This window comes from Sceloporus occidentalis, unplaced genomic scaffold, assembly GCF_023333645.1.
Source record: "Sceloporus occidentalis isolate IW3139 unplaced genomic scaffold, rSceOcc1.0.p SCAF_17, whole genome shotgun sequence".
NCBI classification, from domain to species: domain Eukaryota; kingdom Metazoa; phylum Chordata; class Lepidosauria; order Squamata; family Phrynosomatidae; genus Sceloporus; species Sceloporus occidentalis.
Genome location: NW_028316997.1, coordinates 14688751 through 14703942, shown reverse-complemented (window position 1 = coordinate 14703942; position 15192 = coordinate 14688751). Strand labels below are relative to the sequence as shown.

At 36.9% G+C, this 15192-nt stretch overlaps 1 protein-coding gene across 1 annotated transcript in view; it reads right to left on the bottom strand.

Moving 5' to 3' along the window:
- Window positions 1-13401, bottom strand: part of LOC149302874 (leucine-rich repeat serine/threonine-protein kinase 2-like) — a 51382-nt gene extending 37981 nt beyond the window's left edge. Inside the window, exons 1-12 of the mRNA XM_089482082.1 lie at window positions 13266-13401; window positions 12933-13018; window positions 12493-12602; window positions 11998-12086; window positions 11095-11229; window positions 7725-7859; window positions 6653-6788; window positions 3445-3560; window positions 2160-2287; window positions 1846-1925; window positions 1662-1768; window positions 988-1117 (exon numbers count right to left, since the gene is read on the bottom strand). Of these exons, the coding sequence (XP_089338208.1) occupies window positions 988-1117; window positions 1662-1768; window positions 1846-1925; window positions 2160-2287; window positions 3445-3560; window positions 6653-6788; window positions 7725-7859; window positions 11095-11229; window positions 11998-12086; window positions 12493-12602; window positions 12933-13018; window positions 13266-13401 (1388 nt within the window). The remainder of the gene's footprint in view (window positions 1-987; window positions 1118-1661; window positions 1769-1845; window positions 1926-2159; window positions 2288-3444; window positions 3561-6652; window positions 6789-7724; window positions 7860-11094; window positions 11230-11997; window positions 12087-12492; window positions 12603-12932; window positions 13019-13265) is intronic.
- Window positions 13402-15192: the final 1791 nt, after the last annotated feature.

Below are 15192 nucleotides of genomic sequence, written 5' to 3'. Positions count from 1 at the left end.
AAACGTATTATTAAGCATATACGGTCAATGAGAAACCTGATGAAATGAATCTATTACCAGAGACCTCTTTGATAAAAATCTATTTGGACCTTCAAACCAAATCTATCCAGCATTATTTTCTTGTATCGACATTTTCCAACAGACAAGCCTTTGGATCCACGTAGCTGAATTAGTAAAAATCGTTGTGTGTGTCAAAAAAATGATATAATAATTGTGCAATAAAAAAAAAAAAACGTTTAAGTTATAGTGTTCCACGGCTGTCCATGAATAGATGTCACGGTTAAAATTTGAATAAAGAATCCTATACTGGGGTCTACTTAAACCAATTTTAAAGGTCAGGTGTAATATACGATATGGCTGTATAGCCTTAGTCTCTGTACAAAGAATGCAATCTCCTGCTCCAAGGACAGGATATGCTGTACATGACCTGATTTACTACTCTTCTACCCCATCTTCACCAGCGGAGGCTTAAACTAGTAGGTCTGGGGATAAGCTAACCATTGCTTGATTGCTTACCATCAAACTGAATGTAAAATTGTTTCCTCTGTGAGTCTGCAACTGATAATATTGTTATATTTTTTCCTTAAGATGTTGGCTTTTACCAAAAAAAGAGTAAAACAGCTTGGCATTGTGGCTGCGTCTTACTAATCCTAATACTTTGAAAAGTAAGTTACCAATGCAATTGTACGAAAAGAAAGGCGGCAGAGGTGACGTCAGGGTGTAGCACAAAGCAGCTTTTATATTAGACAACACCAATGTGCATGTCACAAGTTCAATAACAGGTTGTACAGCCATCAGGAATTCTTTAAATAGTGTTTTTCTGCAGATATTTCAGTGGCATGTTTATAAGTGAGGTTTTATTTGACTTGTCCTTCAAAAAGAAAGAGACTGTAAAACACAATACAACAGCAAAGAAGCAGAAGCAAAGAAGGTAAATACTTTTTCATAATGCCAAATGTTCTATCGTACATAAGATATTATTACTACCTTCCATCGAAGAGAGTATGAAGAACTCGACAGGCACTTTCAGCAGCTTCCGGTGAATCTATGTGTTTCTTGATTATTTCAAGCACGTTAATATGAACACCTTTCCCCAACAAAACCCTCCTAACAGTCACTATAAAGGAACAATCATAATCACAAAATTACTTTTCGCCATTTTTAGCATACTCATTAATGATGTTACATGCTTGGTAATAAAATGTAAAACAAGGAGAATAAGGAGAAACAGTTGTAGAAAAGCATTTTTAGATCATGTAATAAAGCTATTATACTGAACTTCAGGCAGAATGAATGTGTTGCCTTTCTAATTGATTGAACACAATCCTTCTCGGTGTCTCAAAAGGCTACGCAAACAAATTCACAACAAATTCAGTTAAAAGTATCTTTTTACATATGTTTTTCTCTACCAATATCACTAGAGCTAATGTATATAGACATATATGCACACATACACATCATAGCTGTAGCAAAAGATCCCATTCATAAATCATACATTGTGGAGGGCAGGTCTGCTTAAGTGCCTTTCTATTATAGACATATCTTGTCTATAATATCTTGCAGAATTATTTTAAAAGGTTTAGAATAACCAATACCAAACAACGTAAACAAGGTAAGGTTTCCAGCACTTTATGTACTACTACATTAAAGCAAACAATTACCATTATGTTCACAAAGAGTTGCTAAAGCGGTAGTTGATGCTTGGAATACATCTTTGGATGTAGAATGCATCAGCATGGATAGCATCACTTCCCTGTGTACTGGATACCTGGCACCAGAAAGAGTTGACAGATTAGATCACCTGTTCAAATATTTTAACGTATAACCACACAAAAGTCTACTCACTGATGATCCTCATCCCCAATACTGTCACGTAGTTCTGAATGGTACATGCACAAATTGTTCAGAGCCCAACATGCAGCTTCCTACAAGAGAGGAAAACCAAATAATTCATTAATGTACATGGGGGCTTCAAAAACAATTAAATAAGTACACTTCACCAGGATGACATAAAACAAATATCCTTATTTTTGTTCTTTTTAGGAAATTAAAGTTGGTATAATAAATGATCATATTATCAAACACTCCAAATGACAGCTTCAGCAGGCAAGGGACAGAGTCTGATGTAGATGTCAAGATTACCTATTGAGCTTGCTTACCTGGACATCTGTGTTTTTCTTGTGCAATTTTAAAGCTTTAAAGGAAGCTTCAAACCAATTTAATTGTCCATCGACGTCCTCCTCATCTTCCCCATCTTCCAGATCTTTGTTCAAAAATATTGTTTCAGCTTGTAGAATGAAAGTGAATATTAGTATCCAATTAATTTAAAAGTGCAGTCCTTCTTGAACACAACATATATGGCACTCCCTGGCACATTAAGCAAATAAATCTTGGCAAATAAACTATTTAATTATTAATCACATAAAAGCAGACAGAAAAAAAAATGTTTGCAAAGCTCTCCAGGCCTCATTTAACTCCCCTGACTGCCACTTCTGAAATCAGGCATTTATTAAGTATGCTTCCTGCACATGCTCCGTAACACTCCCATTCTAGGTAATGGAAGCTTAGCTCACACACTGGCTCAAAACTGGGGTCCAGACTTTTCCTATAATGAATCATTTCTAGGAATGGTTTGAAAACAATAGTACAAGGATGCTTCATAATCTTGCATTTGGTTATACAATTGTTAAACTAAACATAAATGGTGGTTCCTTATGCTTATGGCTTATTCGCGTAACCATAAGTTGTTGGTGAGTGTATAAGGGTATGGCATTAGAGAGAGTGTGCGAGCATTTGGTGTTTGCATGTGTGTATGCACATATATGGTCATAGCGTCTCTGTATGTGGGTGTATTGCGTTAGTGTATGGTGTTAGAGTGTGTATGAGCGTGTTAAGCATGACTGTGTGTGTCAGAGAGTATGGTGTCATGGGTGAGCCTAGAGTTAGTGGCCTCTGGGAAAGGTGAAGACAGAAAGGGAGTATGTTTATGTATACAAAGTGTGAGTGTGTATTAGCATAGGATATAAGACTGAGTTTATGTGTTAGTATAGGTTTGTGTGTTATTTCCAGGGAGGGGAGATGAAATACTGCACCCAGGCACCACTAATCATAGGGTCACACCTTCAATACATTGGCCAAAAAAAACATCACCTTCAAAAGAGGGCATGCATGTTTAAGTGAATATTGTTTCTTTTTTTTAATTTGCCTACAACTCCAGAATTATGGAGCCTGTAGTTTTGGCAGTCCTAGCAAAATACTCAAGTTCTAAATGCACATTTGCCTTGAAAGTCACAAACGATCCCTTGCAACAGTGTAACCAGATGGATCCCTAAACAGGGTTAGTTATAAATGGCACTGGTAGTGGGTATGTATGTCTGTTCTTTTTTCATTGTCTAGGCACATTGTTTCAGAACTGTTATGAGGTTTAAAAATAGTTTCACTTACTAAGGAGAGCAAGACAACTGAGGGCAGCTGCTTGCAGTTTGGCATTTGAAGAAAACCTTTTCAAGGCCTTTATGATGAACTCATGCGCTTCATTTAGGACCAGGATGTTAAAGAAACTTCCTAAAAGTAATATTAGGAAACACAAAATAAGGCATTAAATGAAATAGAAAATATTTTGTCAGCAATTCCCCGCAAATCACTAATTATGTATTGCAAATGTAATGTATTAAGAAAACGTAGTCCTCAAGCCATATTACAAATATATTTCGTTCTGCTTTGTATTTGATAGAAAGTCCAATAATCAATTAACAAATATTGTGTAGGACATAAATGCATTCCTTAATCGAAAGGTTCTAAATGTCAGTCTTTGAAACATCCAGTGATGACTAGGTTCATGTGCGTCTCACATTAGTTAATGCAATATTTTAAAAAAGCTGGATTTATAAATATTCCCATGCTAATGTAAGCCATCTGTTTCTTATTATTTATCGTTTATTTGTATAGCCCTGACATATTTTGCTGCACAATTCAATTGGGAGTTTAGAAAAATATTTAAAAAAATAAAACAATGTGATAAATGCTGTTTGCCATAGCATTCAGTCTTAAAGGGGAAGTGAGACGTTTATATATATATATATATATATATATATATATATATATATAGGAAGTTGTTAAAACATGTTTTAGTCTCGGAACAGTAGGACACAAAGTGGCTTTCTTAAGGCCGTAGTAAAATACGACCACATATATATATATATATATATATATATATCTATAACAGCTTCCACTCTTCTGAGAAGGCTTTCCACAAGATCTTGAAGTGTTTCTGTGTGAATTTTTGGCTATTCATCCAGTAGAACATTTGTGAGGTCAGGCTCTGATGTTGGACGAGAAGGCCCGGCTCCCAATCTCCGTTCCAGTTCATCCCAGCGGTGTTCGATGGGGTTGAGATCAGGGCTCTGTGCAGAATGATCAAGTTCTTCCACACCAAACTCATCCAAGAAAGGGCCTTCCTCAGACTTGGAAGCATAGTATTTTCCAAAATGACTTGGTAGCCTTTCTAGAAGAGTGGAAGCTATTATAGCTGCAGGGGGTGGGGGGGGGGGGCAACTACATATTAATGTCTATGTATTTTGAACGTCATAAAAGTTCCTGTTGGTGTAATGGTCAGGTGACCTATGTAGTGTGTGCATAGGTATCCATATAGTGTATATACACACTGATGAGCCATATTATGACCACACATATTGTGTAAGTCACCCTTTTGCCACCAAAACATTCCTGACCCTTCAAGGCATTGACTCCACTAGACTTGCTGAAGGCCAGGCCACCTTCTTCAGCACTTTTTCAGCAATTTGAGCTACAGTAGCTCATCTGTTGGATTTGACCACATGGGCCAGTCTTCACCCTCCACCCTCACGTGCATCAATAAGCTTTGGCCACCCACGACCTTGTCGCCGGTTCACCACTTTTCCTTCCTTGGACCGCTTTTGACCCGGAACACCCCACGCTCAAATCCTTTCGCCTGCCCATTTTCCCAGCTTCTAACACATCAACTTTAAGGACGAAATGTTCAATTGCTACCTAATATATCCCACCCACTTTACAGGTGAAGTGAATAACACTAATAATCTTGTTATCATGACACCTGTCAGTGGTCATAATGTTATGGCTGATTGGGGTGTGTGTATATATATATATATATATATATATATATATAAAATACAATAAATAAAATACATTATAATAATGTAGTAATAACCTACTTGACACACCAACACTGCAGTTTTTATGGTAAAGGGTATGGTAAAAAGTATATGCACATAATTAGCAGGTATGCAACCTAATTTTTATATGCTGTGGTTTGTCAGTAAATGCATGTTGTTCAGCTGCGCTTTACAATACAATTCAAATAAAATAGTTTACCCCCCAAAAAACATAATTTGATGCATGACATAAGAATAGAAGAAATAAAACCTGAAAATTTATTTATATGTAAATGATGCTTTTGCTTCTAGCCATATAGTTAATTCTTTGTCAATTGCTATATTATAATACATATAACATTTACACATTTATGAGAATCTATTTTTAAGGAAGTGGTTACACGGAACAGTTTTTTTACCTCTAAAGGGAATTGCCTCAAAAATGTTATTTCTAATCAATTTAAAAGGGATCTTGTGTCGGTTGCTCACATTCTCTTAGAAAATGAAGTAATATGGGGAACTAAGTAAATTGTAAAAAGTTTATAAAACATTTTTGGAAAAGAAACACTTGTCATACAGATATTTTGGCATATATATATATATATAAATATATATATATAAGTAGATATATCTAGCACTGTTCCAGACATCTGGATCAATTTGGATAGGGCTAGTTGTGAATTGAATAGATGTTACTGGAGGATATCTATCACATTCCCTGCATATGCTTAACCTTCCCACTTGTTGGGTCTTTTCCTCCTAAGGTAAATACATCACTAAATAGGCATTAAGGGATAGCCTTATATGCAATGTGCCGGCCTTAGAGTAAATACTTGGGTACTGAGAAAATGTTTACAAAAACCCGTGTTTCTACAACCCTAATCTCATCATGTATGAGCTTCTGTTAGTTTCTCATCATTAATGTTGAACAAGTAAATCTATCTTGTGTTTTTGATTCCCATCTTGTATTGCCTAATTGTAACCGCAGAACTCAAAGACTCAGAAGTTTAGGCCAAAGGTCAGACATATTCTTAAGATGAAACCGGTTTATATTTGATAAAATACCAAAATGCAGATGCACAATTATAAGAACCACTTACTTAAACCAAAGTACGATGTGCATGTAAAAACGTTATTGAAAGCATTTTCAAAATCTAATACAATAGTCTATGGTTACGGTCTGGTAAAACTAGCATTAGATTTGCTTGTGTGTGTGTGTTTGTGTGTGTGGTTTGTGGCATAAGAGCAATCCTTTCATTGGTAGATGAGAATTAACTTTTTTTGTTTTTAATACAACAAGCAGGCAACCAGACGGCTCTAATTTTACCAGATATTCAACATATCATTTTATACGGCCAAGGGTAGGACTATCTACGCCTTCCTTGTCAGTATGTTTTATGTTTACGTACATCAATGTTAAGTTATATTCTGCCTGATTAGTGAAAGCACTACTGATTTTTTTGGCATTTTGGAACTATAATAATAATAAAAAATAATACCACTTACCAAATGTAAGTTTCTGAAATAAAGAACAACAGACCTCTTGAATTTTCTCACTGTTTGCAAACGTCTTCATGGCATCCATTATTAAGTTGTAACATCTGACATTTCCAGACATAAGTACTTCAGCATTGCTGGCTACAACATAAAAAACATGTTATATATAAATCAGACTTCTTCAAACTACAGGTTGCGACCCAGCACTTGGTTGCGAGATGGGTCCCAACTTCCCTGGCTCTGTCACTGGCATGTGGTGCTTGCATGTTTCAGCATGTGTCTTACGTGATGAGTTGGGCACTGGGTTACAGGGAACAAAAAGTTTGAAGGCACTTCTGTACACTATACTACTCCAGGTTTTTATGAGGTTAACATTCATAAAACAATCTAAAACACAACCAGAAAGCAATCACATATAAAGTGCTTTAGGTAGACATGCATACTTCTAGAAATCTAAGCAAATCACATATAGTGTATGCGGGAAAAAAAGAATGCACTGGCCAAAACTATTTAAAAAGGTGTTGGTTCTGTCCCTCTGTTAATACAGCATGGTGACACTACCATGTAGTACCCAAATAATAGACTAAATATTCACCACGGTAGTAGTGCATGCTCTTGCTTAATCTTTTCCTTCTCTCATTATGTACCAGTATATTTGCTTATACAGCGTACATTGAAATGTAAACCATGCTGAGGTGAAACAGTCCTTCAAGAATGTTAATGTATTAAAATGTAAACAGTGCCCCATGATTGATGTTTGATTTCTCAATAAAAGGACATTTTGAAACCAAAGCAAACTAAGTGGCTATTAAGTATCTTACATCATTTAATCTAACTGCCAATGTTTTCTATAACAAGGTTTGAATCCTACTTCTTGATGGAACTGACCATGCCTTCTATTACTTTAAAAAAGGTAATTTTATATTTTCACACATTTCTGTATCATAAACCACTTGGATGTGATGCTCTTATCCTCTGCAGTCATAATTCAGCACAACTTAATAACTTATATGTTTCCTGCAAAAAGTGAATAGTAAATATAGGTACCAAAACAAGCATTCTGTTATAACGACTTACATGGACCTGATAATGGAAGTAAGACCTGCAAAGCCGGAAGAAGAACAGATTCTGAGTCTTTATACTCAGTGAGAACTTTCAAGATGATCAGGTGGTCTTTGCTCTCAACAAATTCCATCAACTGCTCTTCAGGCACTGCTTTGTAAATACAAAAGTAAATAGTAAAAAGAAGCATGCACATTTGAGAAGAAAAAAAACACAAAAACCTTTTTTAGAATGTTTGTATGGTATGTTTCCCCATGGGCAATTAAAGGAACATGCTACTGAATAATGCTTTTGGGTGGGAGGAGAAATGTATTGCCAGTGGCGATATCCGTGCTTCTCTTGTAAACTATGTACATTTATATGTATTCATATCTATTGTCTGTAGTTAAGCTTTCTTTAGCTCTACTGTAGATGGTAGGATGAAAAGATAACCACAGTTTAACTGAGGTGTTCTTACTCTCAAATTATTGATCTACAAGTATGCTCTGCTGAAGAGGTTTATTTATTGTATCCTATTAACCCCTTAACGACCTTTGCCGGTTCAGGACCGTCATGGAAAAACGGTCGCTTAATGACCTTTGACGGTCCTGAACCGTCAAAAAATTAAATAAGCTTCAATGATCACTTTCTTCGCTTAAACGGCGTTACTGTAATGCCTCGATGTCGACGCATTCAGCAAGGCCGAGATCGGCATCGGGGGCCATCTCTGGCCCCTCCCCGGGCCGTCAACAGCCGCCATACATTGGACGCCCGTTTTAAAAGCGTTTAGGAGGCGAAATCTCACACCAGCTGAAGCTGGCTGGCAGTAAGCAGGTATACATGTAACTACTACACACGTGATGCATTCGACCACTAAAGCAAAAGTTATTTGTAAAATTGTATTGTTGCCTTACCATCTCTGAACTTTCACTGACATAGCTATCAAATGATCGCCTCCTAAACTTAAATGGTGTCGCTGGAATGCCTCGAACACTTACCTCTAGATGGGCTGTGACCGCTCCGGAGAGCGGTCACAGCCGCAGCTGCCGGTGATCTTCAGCATCAGCAAGATGGCAGCGGGCCGGGAAAAAAAACAATAAAGATGAAAGAGTTCGCTAGATGGTCTCCAGACCCTCTAGAGAACTCTGGCTCTGCGTGCAGGTACTGCACTCAACCATGCAAGTCAATGGAGCCCAGCTTTCTAATCACAATGTGATTAGTAAAATATTCAAAAAATAATAAAAAATAAAAAAAAATGGGAAAAAAAAAAATTGCTAACATTTAAAAATAATTATGCAGTGATGTCACTAGATGAACCATCCAGTACCAGCAAAATGTGTAAAAAAAAATATAAAAAAAAGTATTAAAAAAATAAAATAAAATAAAAAAATTAAGTTTATTATTTTGAGCAAGCGCTAAAATTTCTCAAATACCCAAGGGGTGTCTAATATAAAAAAAAAATGGCTGATGGGGTAAATTGGAGTGGCAGAGCTCAAAGATAGGGCATAGGTACAGACTGACCAAAATGGAGAAAAAAAGCGCACTTCCCAAATGTGGCATTTTAAACAACACGACAAACCCATGCATGTCGGGTATCACTGCACTCAGGAGATGTTCCTGAACACACATTGGGGTGTTGTTTGACAGTGGCATATACCAGGACCTGTATATCTATAACTAAAGTAAAATTTGTGTGAAAAAAATAAATAAAACAAATTACTATTACAAAGTTTGACAAAGTGTAGTTGTATAATTGGTGCATGGAAAGGGTTAAAATAACAGCATTTGGAATACCCTGGGGTGTCTAGTTTTCAAAAATATATGGTTTGACGGGGTTAAATTGAGTTAACCGGCATCAAAGATGTTCCAAAGAGGAGATGGAGGCAGACTGACCAGATTTTTTAAAAAAGGTTTGGAAATCATAAAACGCTGCTTGTACTTATTGCCCTATAACTTACAAAAAACAGCCAAAAAACATAAAAACATTGGGTATTTCTAAACTCAGGACAAGTAGTAGAATCTATTTAGCTAGTTTTTTTACTTGCTTTTTTAGGTGAGTAAAAGATTTTTCAAATAAAAGTCATAAAATGTGTTTTTTTTCAATTTTTCACCATGTTTTTTTTATTTTTTTTATAGTAAATAAGATGATACGATCAAAAAAAAAAACTAAAGCCCTAAGCTGGTCTTGCTTTTGGAGATGCTGCACCATTCAAGATTTAGATCTAGTATCTAAGATCCCTTTCTTAATGCTTTGAACAGCCATGGAAATGCTCATGGCGGATTTTCAATAAAAACTACACATACTATGGTTAATTCCTGTGAGTCACAAGTGTACTTTTGAAATTAAGTAATTTATGTTCATGCCGTATGCCCACAAAGGAAATATGTTGAAACCGATTACAAAAAAAAGTGTTTCCAAAATGCAGAACAGTTTAAACGTATTGAAGTTTAATTATGTTTACAAATTAATATATTGTTTTTTTTCATGTATGATCTGATCAATGGCATTTTAATGGTTTGGTATACATATTTGAGTAATATAATTGTTATATCCAGAACTTTACTTGCTATGTAAATAAATGTATTGTTTTTGAAGAAAATAAACATGGCACTCTATAAAGGCAAGAGTTGCCAACATACTATGAAAGAAAACATTTTACCACTTTCTGAAAACAGATATTCACAATCTATAAAAATAGGTAATGGTAAACAATGGTGTAGATATACAAAATAAATACTATTCCACTGAGCTCATTAAAGGGAAACCCCATAGAAAAACTTCTTGCCTTCAGCATAAAATATAGTGATGTATATACTTCAGGACCGGTGTTTGCGTACTGCATCTTCACTTGAAGATTTTTTTTTAAATATTTTAATTCCATGCTCGTGATTCGCTTCAAATCGATTACATGCACGGAATTGAGAGGGAGTGGCTGCTACGGATCGCTGGGGGCACCCAGCGGTCCGTAGCAGCCGCCCCTCGCAACCCCAGCGTTCATAGCGATGCTGGATCGCGCATCATCGATGACGTACCTGGTACGTCCCGGTCTGGCGGTGACCTTTGACCAGGAAGTACCAGGTACGTCCCGGTCTTGAAGGGGTTATTTTAGCTCGAAGAAACTTTCTTTGTCTACAGACCTGGAGGATGCCATAGTTGTCAGTCATGTAATATCTTGAATGTCTTTTAGTCATTCTATTTTCTTACCACAAGGCAGTATGATAAATCACTGAGTCTGTCTAACAGATTAGGCTAATATAGGAAATAGCCAATATACAACTGCGTTATATTACACAAAACCAGAACTGTTTTAAAAATACTTTGAAAGGTGCCCCCCCACACTAGTCCAGACAGCAGATCAAACATTATCTTCATTAGCACCAATACATATGTTAAACTATGGTGTACCTTTTATTAAGAGTTGATATAAAGCTTGGCATCCATATATCTGAATTTCTTCTTTATCAGGAAACATTTTCATGGCATCAAAAATCAACAAAAAAATGTCTGCTTCATGATCCAGAAGCATAAAATTAATTACATCTGCATGGAGAAGGCAGAGAAAACAGTAAATTCAAAACTAAACTTTTTTTAAAAAGTACCACTTTATAAAATAACATGCAAATGCATATGCTGCCGCTTATCAATACTGTTTGACTAGGCAGCACATACATACAAAGATTGGTTCACATATCTAATTTATGTTAATTCCCATGACTTTATTATATTTTAATCTTTCTCAATTGAGAGATAATATATAATGGAAATGTTGTATACAGCATTCTGTCTATTCTCCAAAGCGGATCATTAAATCCCTTATTAACCAGAAGACAGCCACACATACCCTGCTTCTTCACCAATTACAGAGTATACAATGTGAAGGGGCCCCAGGCTCCTTTGCTCGATATTTTAATCCACTACCCACTGAACAATCAGGGGGGAATGTGGCGAGCACCCTAAGGCAAGATATGTGCATCACCATCAATTGATGTTTGAAAACATGCATTATTATATTCCCTTTACACCTTAAATATTTGCTAATTAATGTAGACTTCTTTGTACACCTGGAATATCATAGCTTTAATCTAATCTCCCTTGATGTGGCTCCGATTTATTAATATAATTTCATTGGTATTCAAATGATACACTTTGCTATAAAACAAAAGCAACAGTTGTATTTAAACTTATTAAACGGATTAATACGTAGACAATCTATTACTCAGTTTTTTGTTAACACTTCAATATTAGCTAGTAAGTTGTTGGTTTCTTAATATTATGTGCCATCAGTTACAAGCAGGAATAAATGAATACCTGAAACAAGGATGCTATTTAAAACTCTCAGCCCAATAGTCAGAACATTGACATTTGGAAGATAGGTTGACAGGATTTTGAGAATTTGTCTAGAAAGAAAACATGATTATTTTGGTAAGGTCAAATCAATCACAGGCTTGCAAATAAAGCCCAGGATTATCAAGTACGTTCAGCATTACTTCACATATGTGTAAGAAACAAATTTGGTATTCTATAGTTGTAACAATACAATACATATAATTAAAATCATACTGTATACTTTTTATAAGAAATTAACAAAATGCTAATGTATACAATTGTATTCCCTTATTACACACTTATATAATTCATCAAGTTTTTATACACCTGTATTTTTATAGTATCACAAATGGCCATAAGATTAGACAAACAAAAGTGCAATAACCAAATACAGCTGCTTATCAATATAAAAGGAAATGTATAGAGACTAGTTTCGCTAGCTGACCTCTTTACAGATAATGAATAATAAAAACTCACTGGTGAACACCAAGTACTTCCCATTCACTCCCAAGTTCAATCGGTGCTTGTAAGCTATCTAAGGTACAGGGGCAAACTTCTATTAGTCTGTATAGAAGAGACCATCCGATCTGAAAAAAAGAACATCTAAAAGTTATAAAGTAAATATTACAACATTTTCAATAATTATAATATTTATTTTATTACTGATGTCAATACTTTCTACACACAATATTACTAGACCTACACAAATCCACGGCACCTCAAACAAGATGCCCACTAATGATTAACAAACAGTTTACCAACTCTGTACAATTGCATAGATTTTTGAGCACTTGTGCTGAAAAATCAATATTAGCATTACACTTGGAAAAGTTCAAAAGCCTATTTCTCAACATCATGGTAGACACACACAGACTACAAAATACATAAATATAGCTATTTTCTAATTTACACATTACCTCTTGTATTCTTGCCACCTTCATGTATGATTCCAAAACCAGTAGTAGGGGCAAATGCGCATTTTTGTCATGAAATATTTCAGATGCTGGTGTTAAAAAGAAATCACAATTTAACAAGTAATTTACACATAATTAACATACAAAACAATATCAAAACTAATGTTAGATTGCAAGCTTAGGACAGTGGGACCCGCTTCTTCTTCTGTACTAGTATGTCTTAAGTCTGTTCATGGTATTGTTCATTTTAATGTTACTGGTCATTTTTTATTCTCCCCTTGTAGTAATAACACTACAGAATCTTGTGGCACTTTATAAATTAAATGTAATACTTACCATAGTCACAAAAGGTATGAACATATAAGTCATCTAATATTTGAACCACTGTTTCAACCTGCTTTCCCTCTTCAATGTTCTTGAGACGAACCACAAGTTTTTTCACATTTTCTTCGAGTTCCACAATGCTGCTCATGATTTTTGGTTTTAAGCGTATATTTTCTTCACAAGATCATCTAGGTTCCTCATTGTCATTTACCTTTTCCTTGGCTGACAACAATATTAAAGGGAAAATTTGATATACCGTATTTTTCGCTCTATAAGACGCACCTGCTGATAAGACGCACCTAGATTTTAGAGGAGAAAAAAAAGGAAAAAATATTTTGAGCTAAAAAATGGGCTAAAATATTTATTACAATAACTGAATAAGCTATGAACACAGTAAGACACACACAGTAAGACAGACACAGTAAGACACACACAGACACAGTGAGACACACACACACAGTAAGACACACACAGTAAGACCTCCCTCCCTAACCCCCCCTTCTCAGGATCTCCCCTCTAACTCCCTAACCCCCCCTTCTCAGGATCTCCCCTCTAACTCCCTAACCCCCCCCTTCTCAGGATCCCCCCCCCGCCCCGGTCACTTACCTTAAACTCCTGTGTTGGAAGCGTGAGGCGTTTGTCTCGGGTGCCGGCGCTTCACTGCTGAGCGCCGGCGTCTGACGTCATATGCCGGCGCCCAGCGTAAAGCGCCGGCACCCGAGACAAACGCTTCCAACACAGGAGTTGAAGCGCTGAGGCAGGCGGCGGTGGCGGCCGCCGCCAGCAAAGGATTCCTGTATATCTGTCAGGCAGGGGGGCCCGAGAGTTGCCGAGCGGTTGTCTTCAGCAACCGCTCGGCACCCCTTGGGCCCCCCTGACTGGCAGAAATCCAGGACTCCTCTGCTGGCGGCCGCCGCCGCCTGCCTCAGTTGCGACCCCGGATTTATCGGCGTATAACACGCAGGTAGGGTTTAAGCTCCGGATTTTAGTTAAAAAAGTGCGTGTTATACGCCGATAAATACGGTATATCGTTGCCCCCTCCCTCCCTGCGTGCGTGCATCTTCGCTCCATAAGACGCGGCTGATTTTTCATCCTACTTTGGGAGGAAAAAAACTGCGTCTTATGGAGCGAAAAATACGGTAATTGTTGGTACTGCACGCCAGTTCATGCAGGTAAAATTATTCACAGACATAAATGTATGAGTATATGAGTGTGCGAGTCTCTTGCAGTCCAAAGACAGACACAACCATGGGAATCTTGTGAGCACTCCATAAATGTGTAAGGTAAATTGTCTTACATCCCAATGCAAATTGGAAAGTGAAACTAAAGAGAAGAATCCGAGGTCTATGCACGCACAGGATGCTCAGCACTTCCTCAGCACTAAACATCAATTTCACATTCACAAAATGTAGTACTGCTTAACTAAAAATCTATATTTTGAGATAATCACAATGCGCACAAATGTCATTTGATCCCGAGGGGCCTTACTCAATATGGGGGGGGGGCTGCTTAACTGTAGCACGATAAAAAACACACAAACTTCTTCCACACTGCTCCAGTGTTCCAGAGCTTTGGTTCGTGTGTGTCCATGGACTCCAGCCTCCAGACCTACCCTCCTTACTGTACCACATTGTCTTCTTTGGATTGCCTGGTATTTGACCTATTGCTTGCCTCTTGGATTGCCCTGTTTACCTTTGCTCTTGACCTCTGCTTGATACACTCTTGTTTTATTGCTGCCTGCCTTGACCTTTTGGACTGTTCCTGATTACATCTTTTCCTCAACCCTTATTACTTGCTAGTGATGGGAAGTTCGGATCATTAAAGTGAATAGGATCATTTCGACTCGTTCACTGAAATGATCCGATTCATGATCCGAATCTTCGGATCACTCAGTGTGACTCACAGGAGTTACTGTTTTCCAGTAACTCTGTGCAGGCAC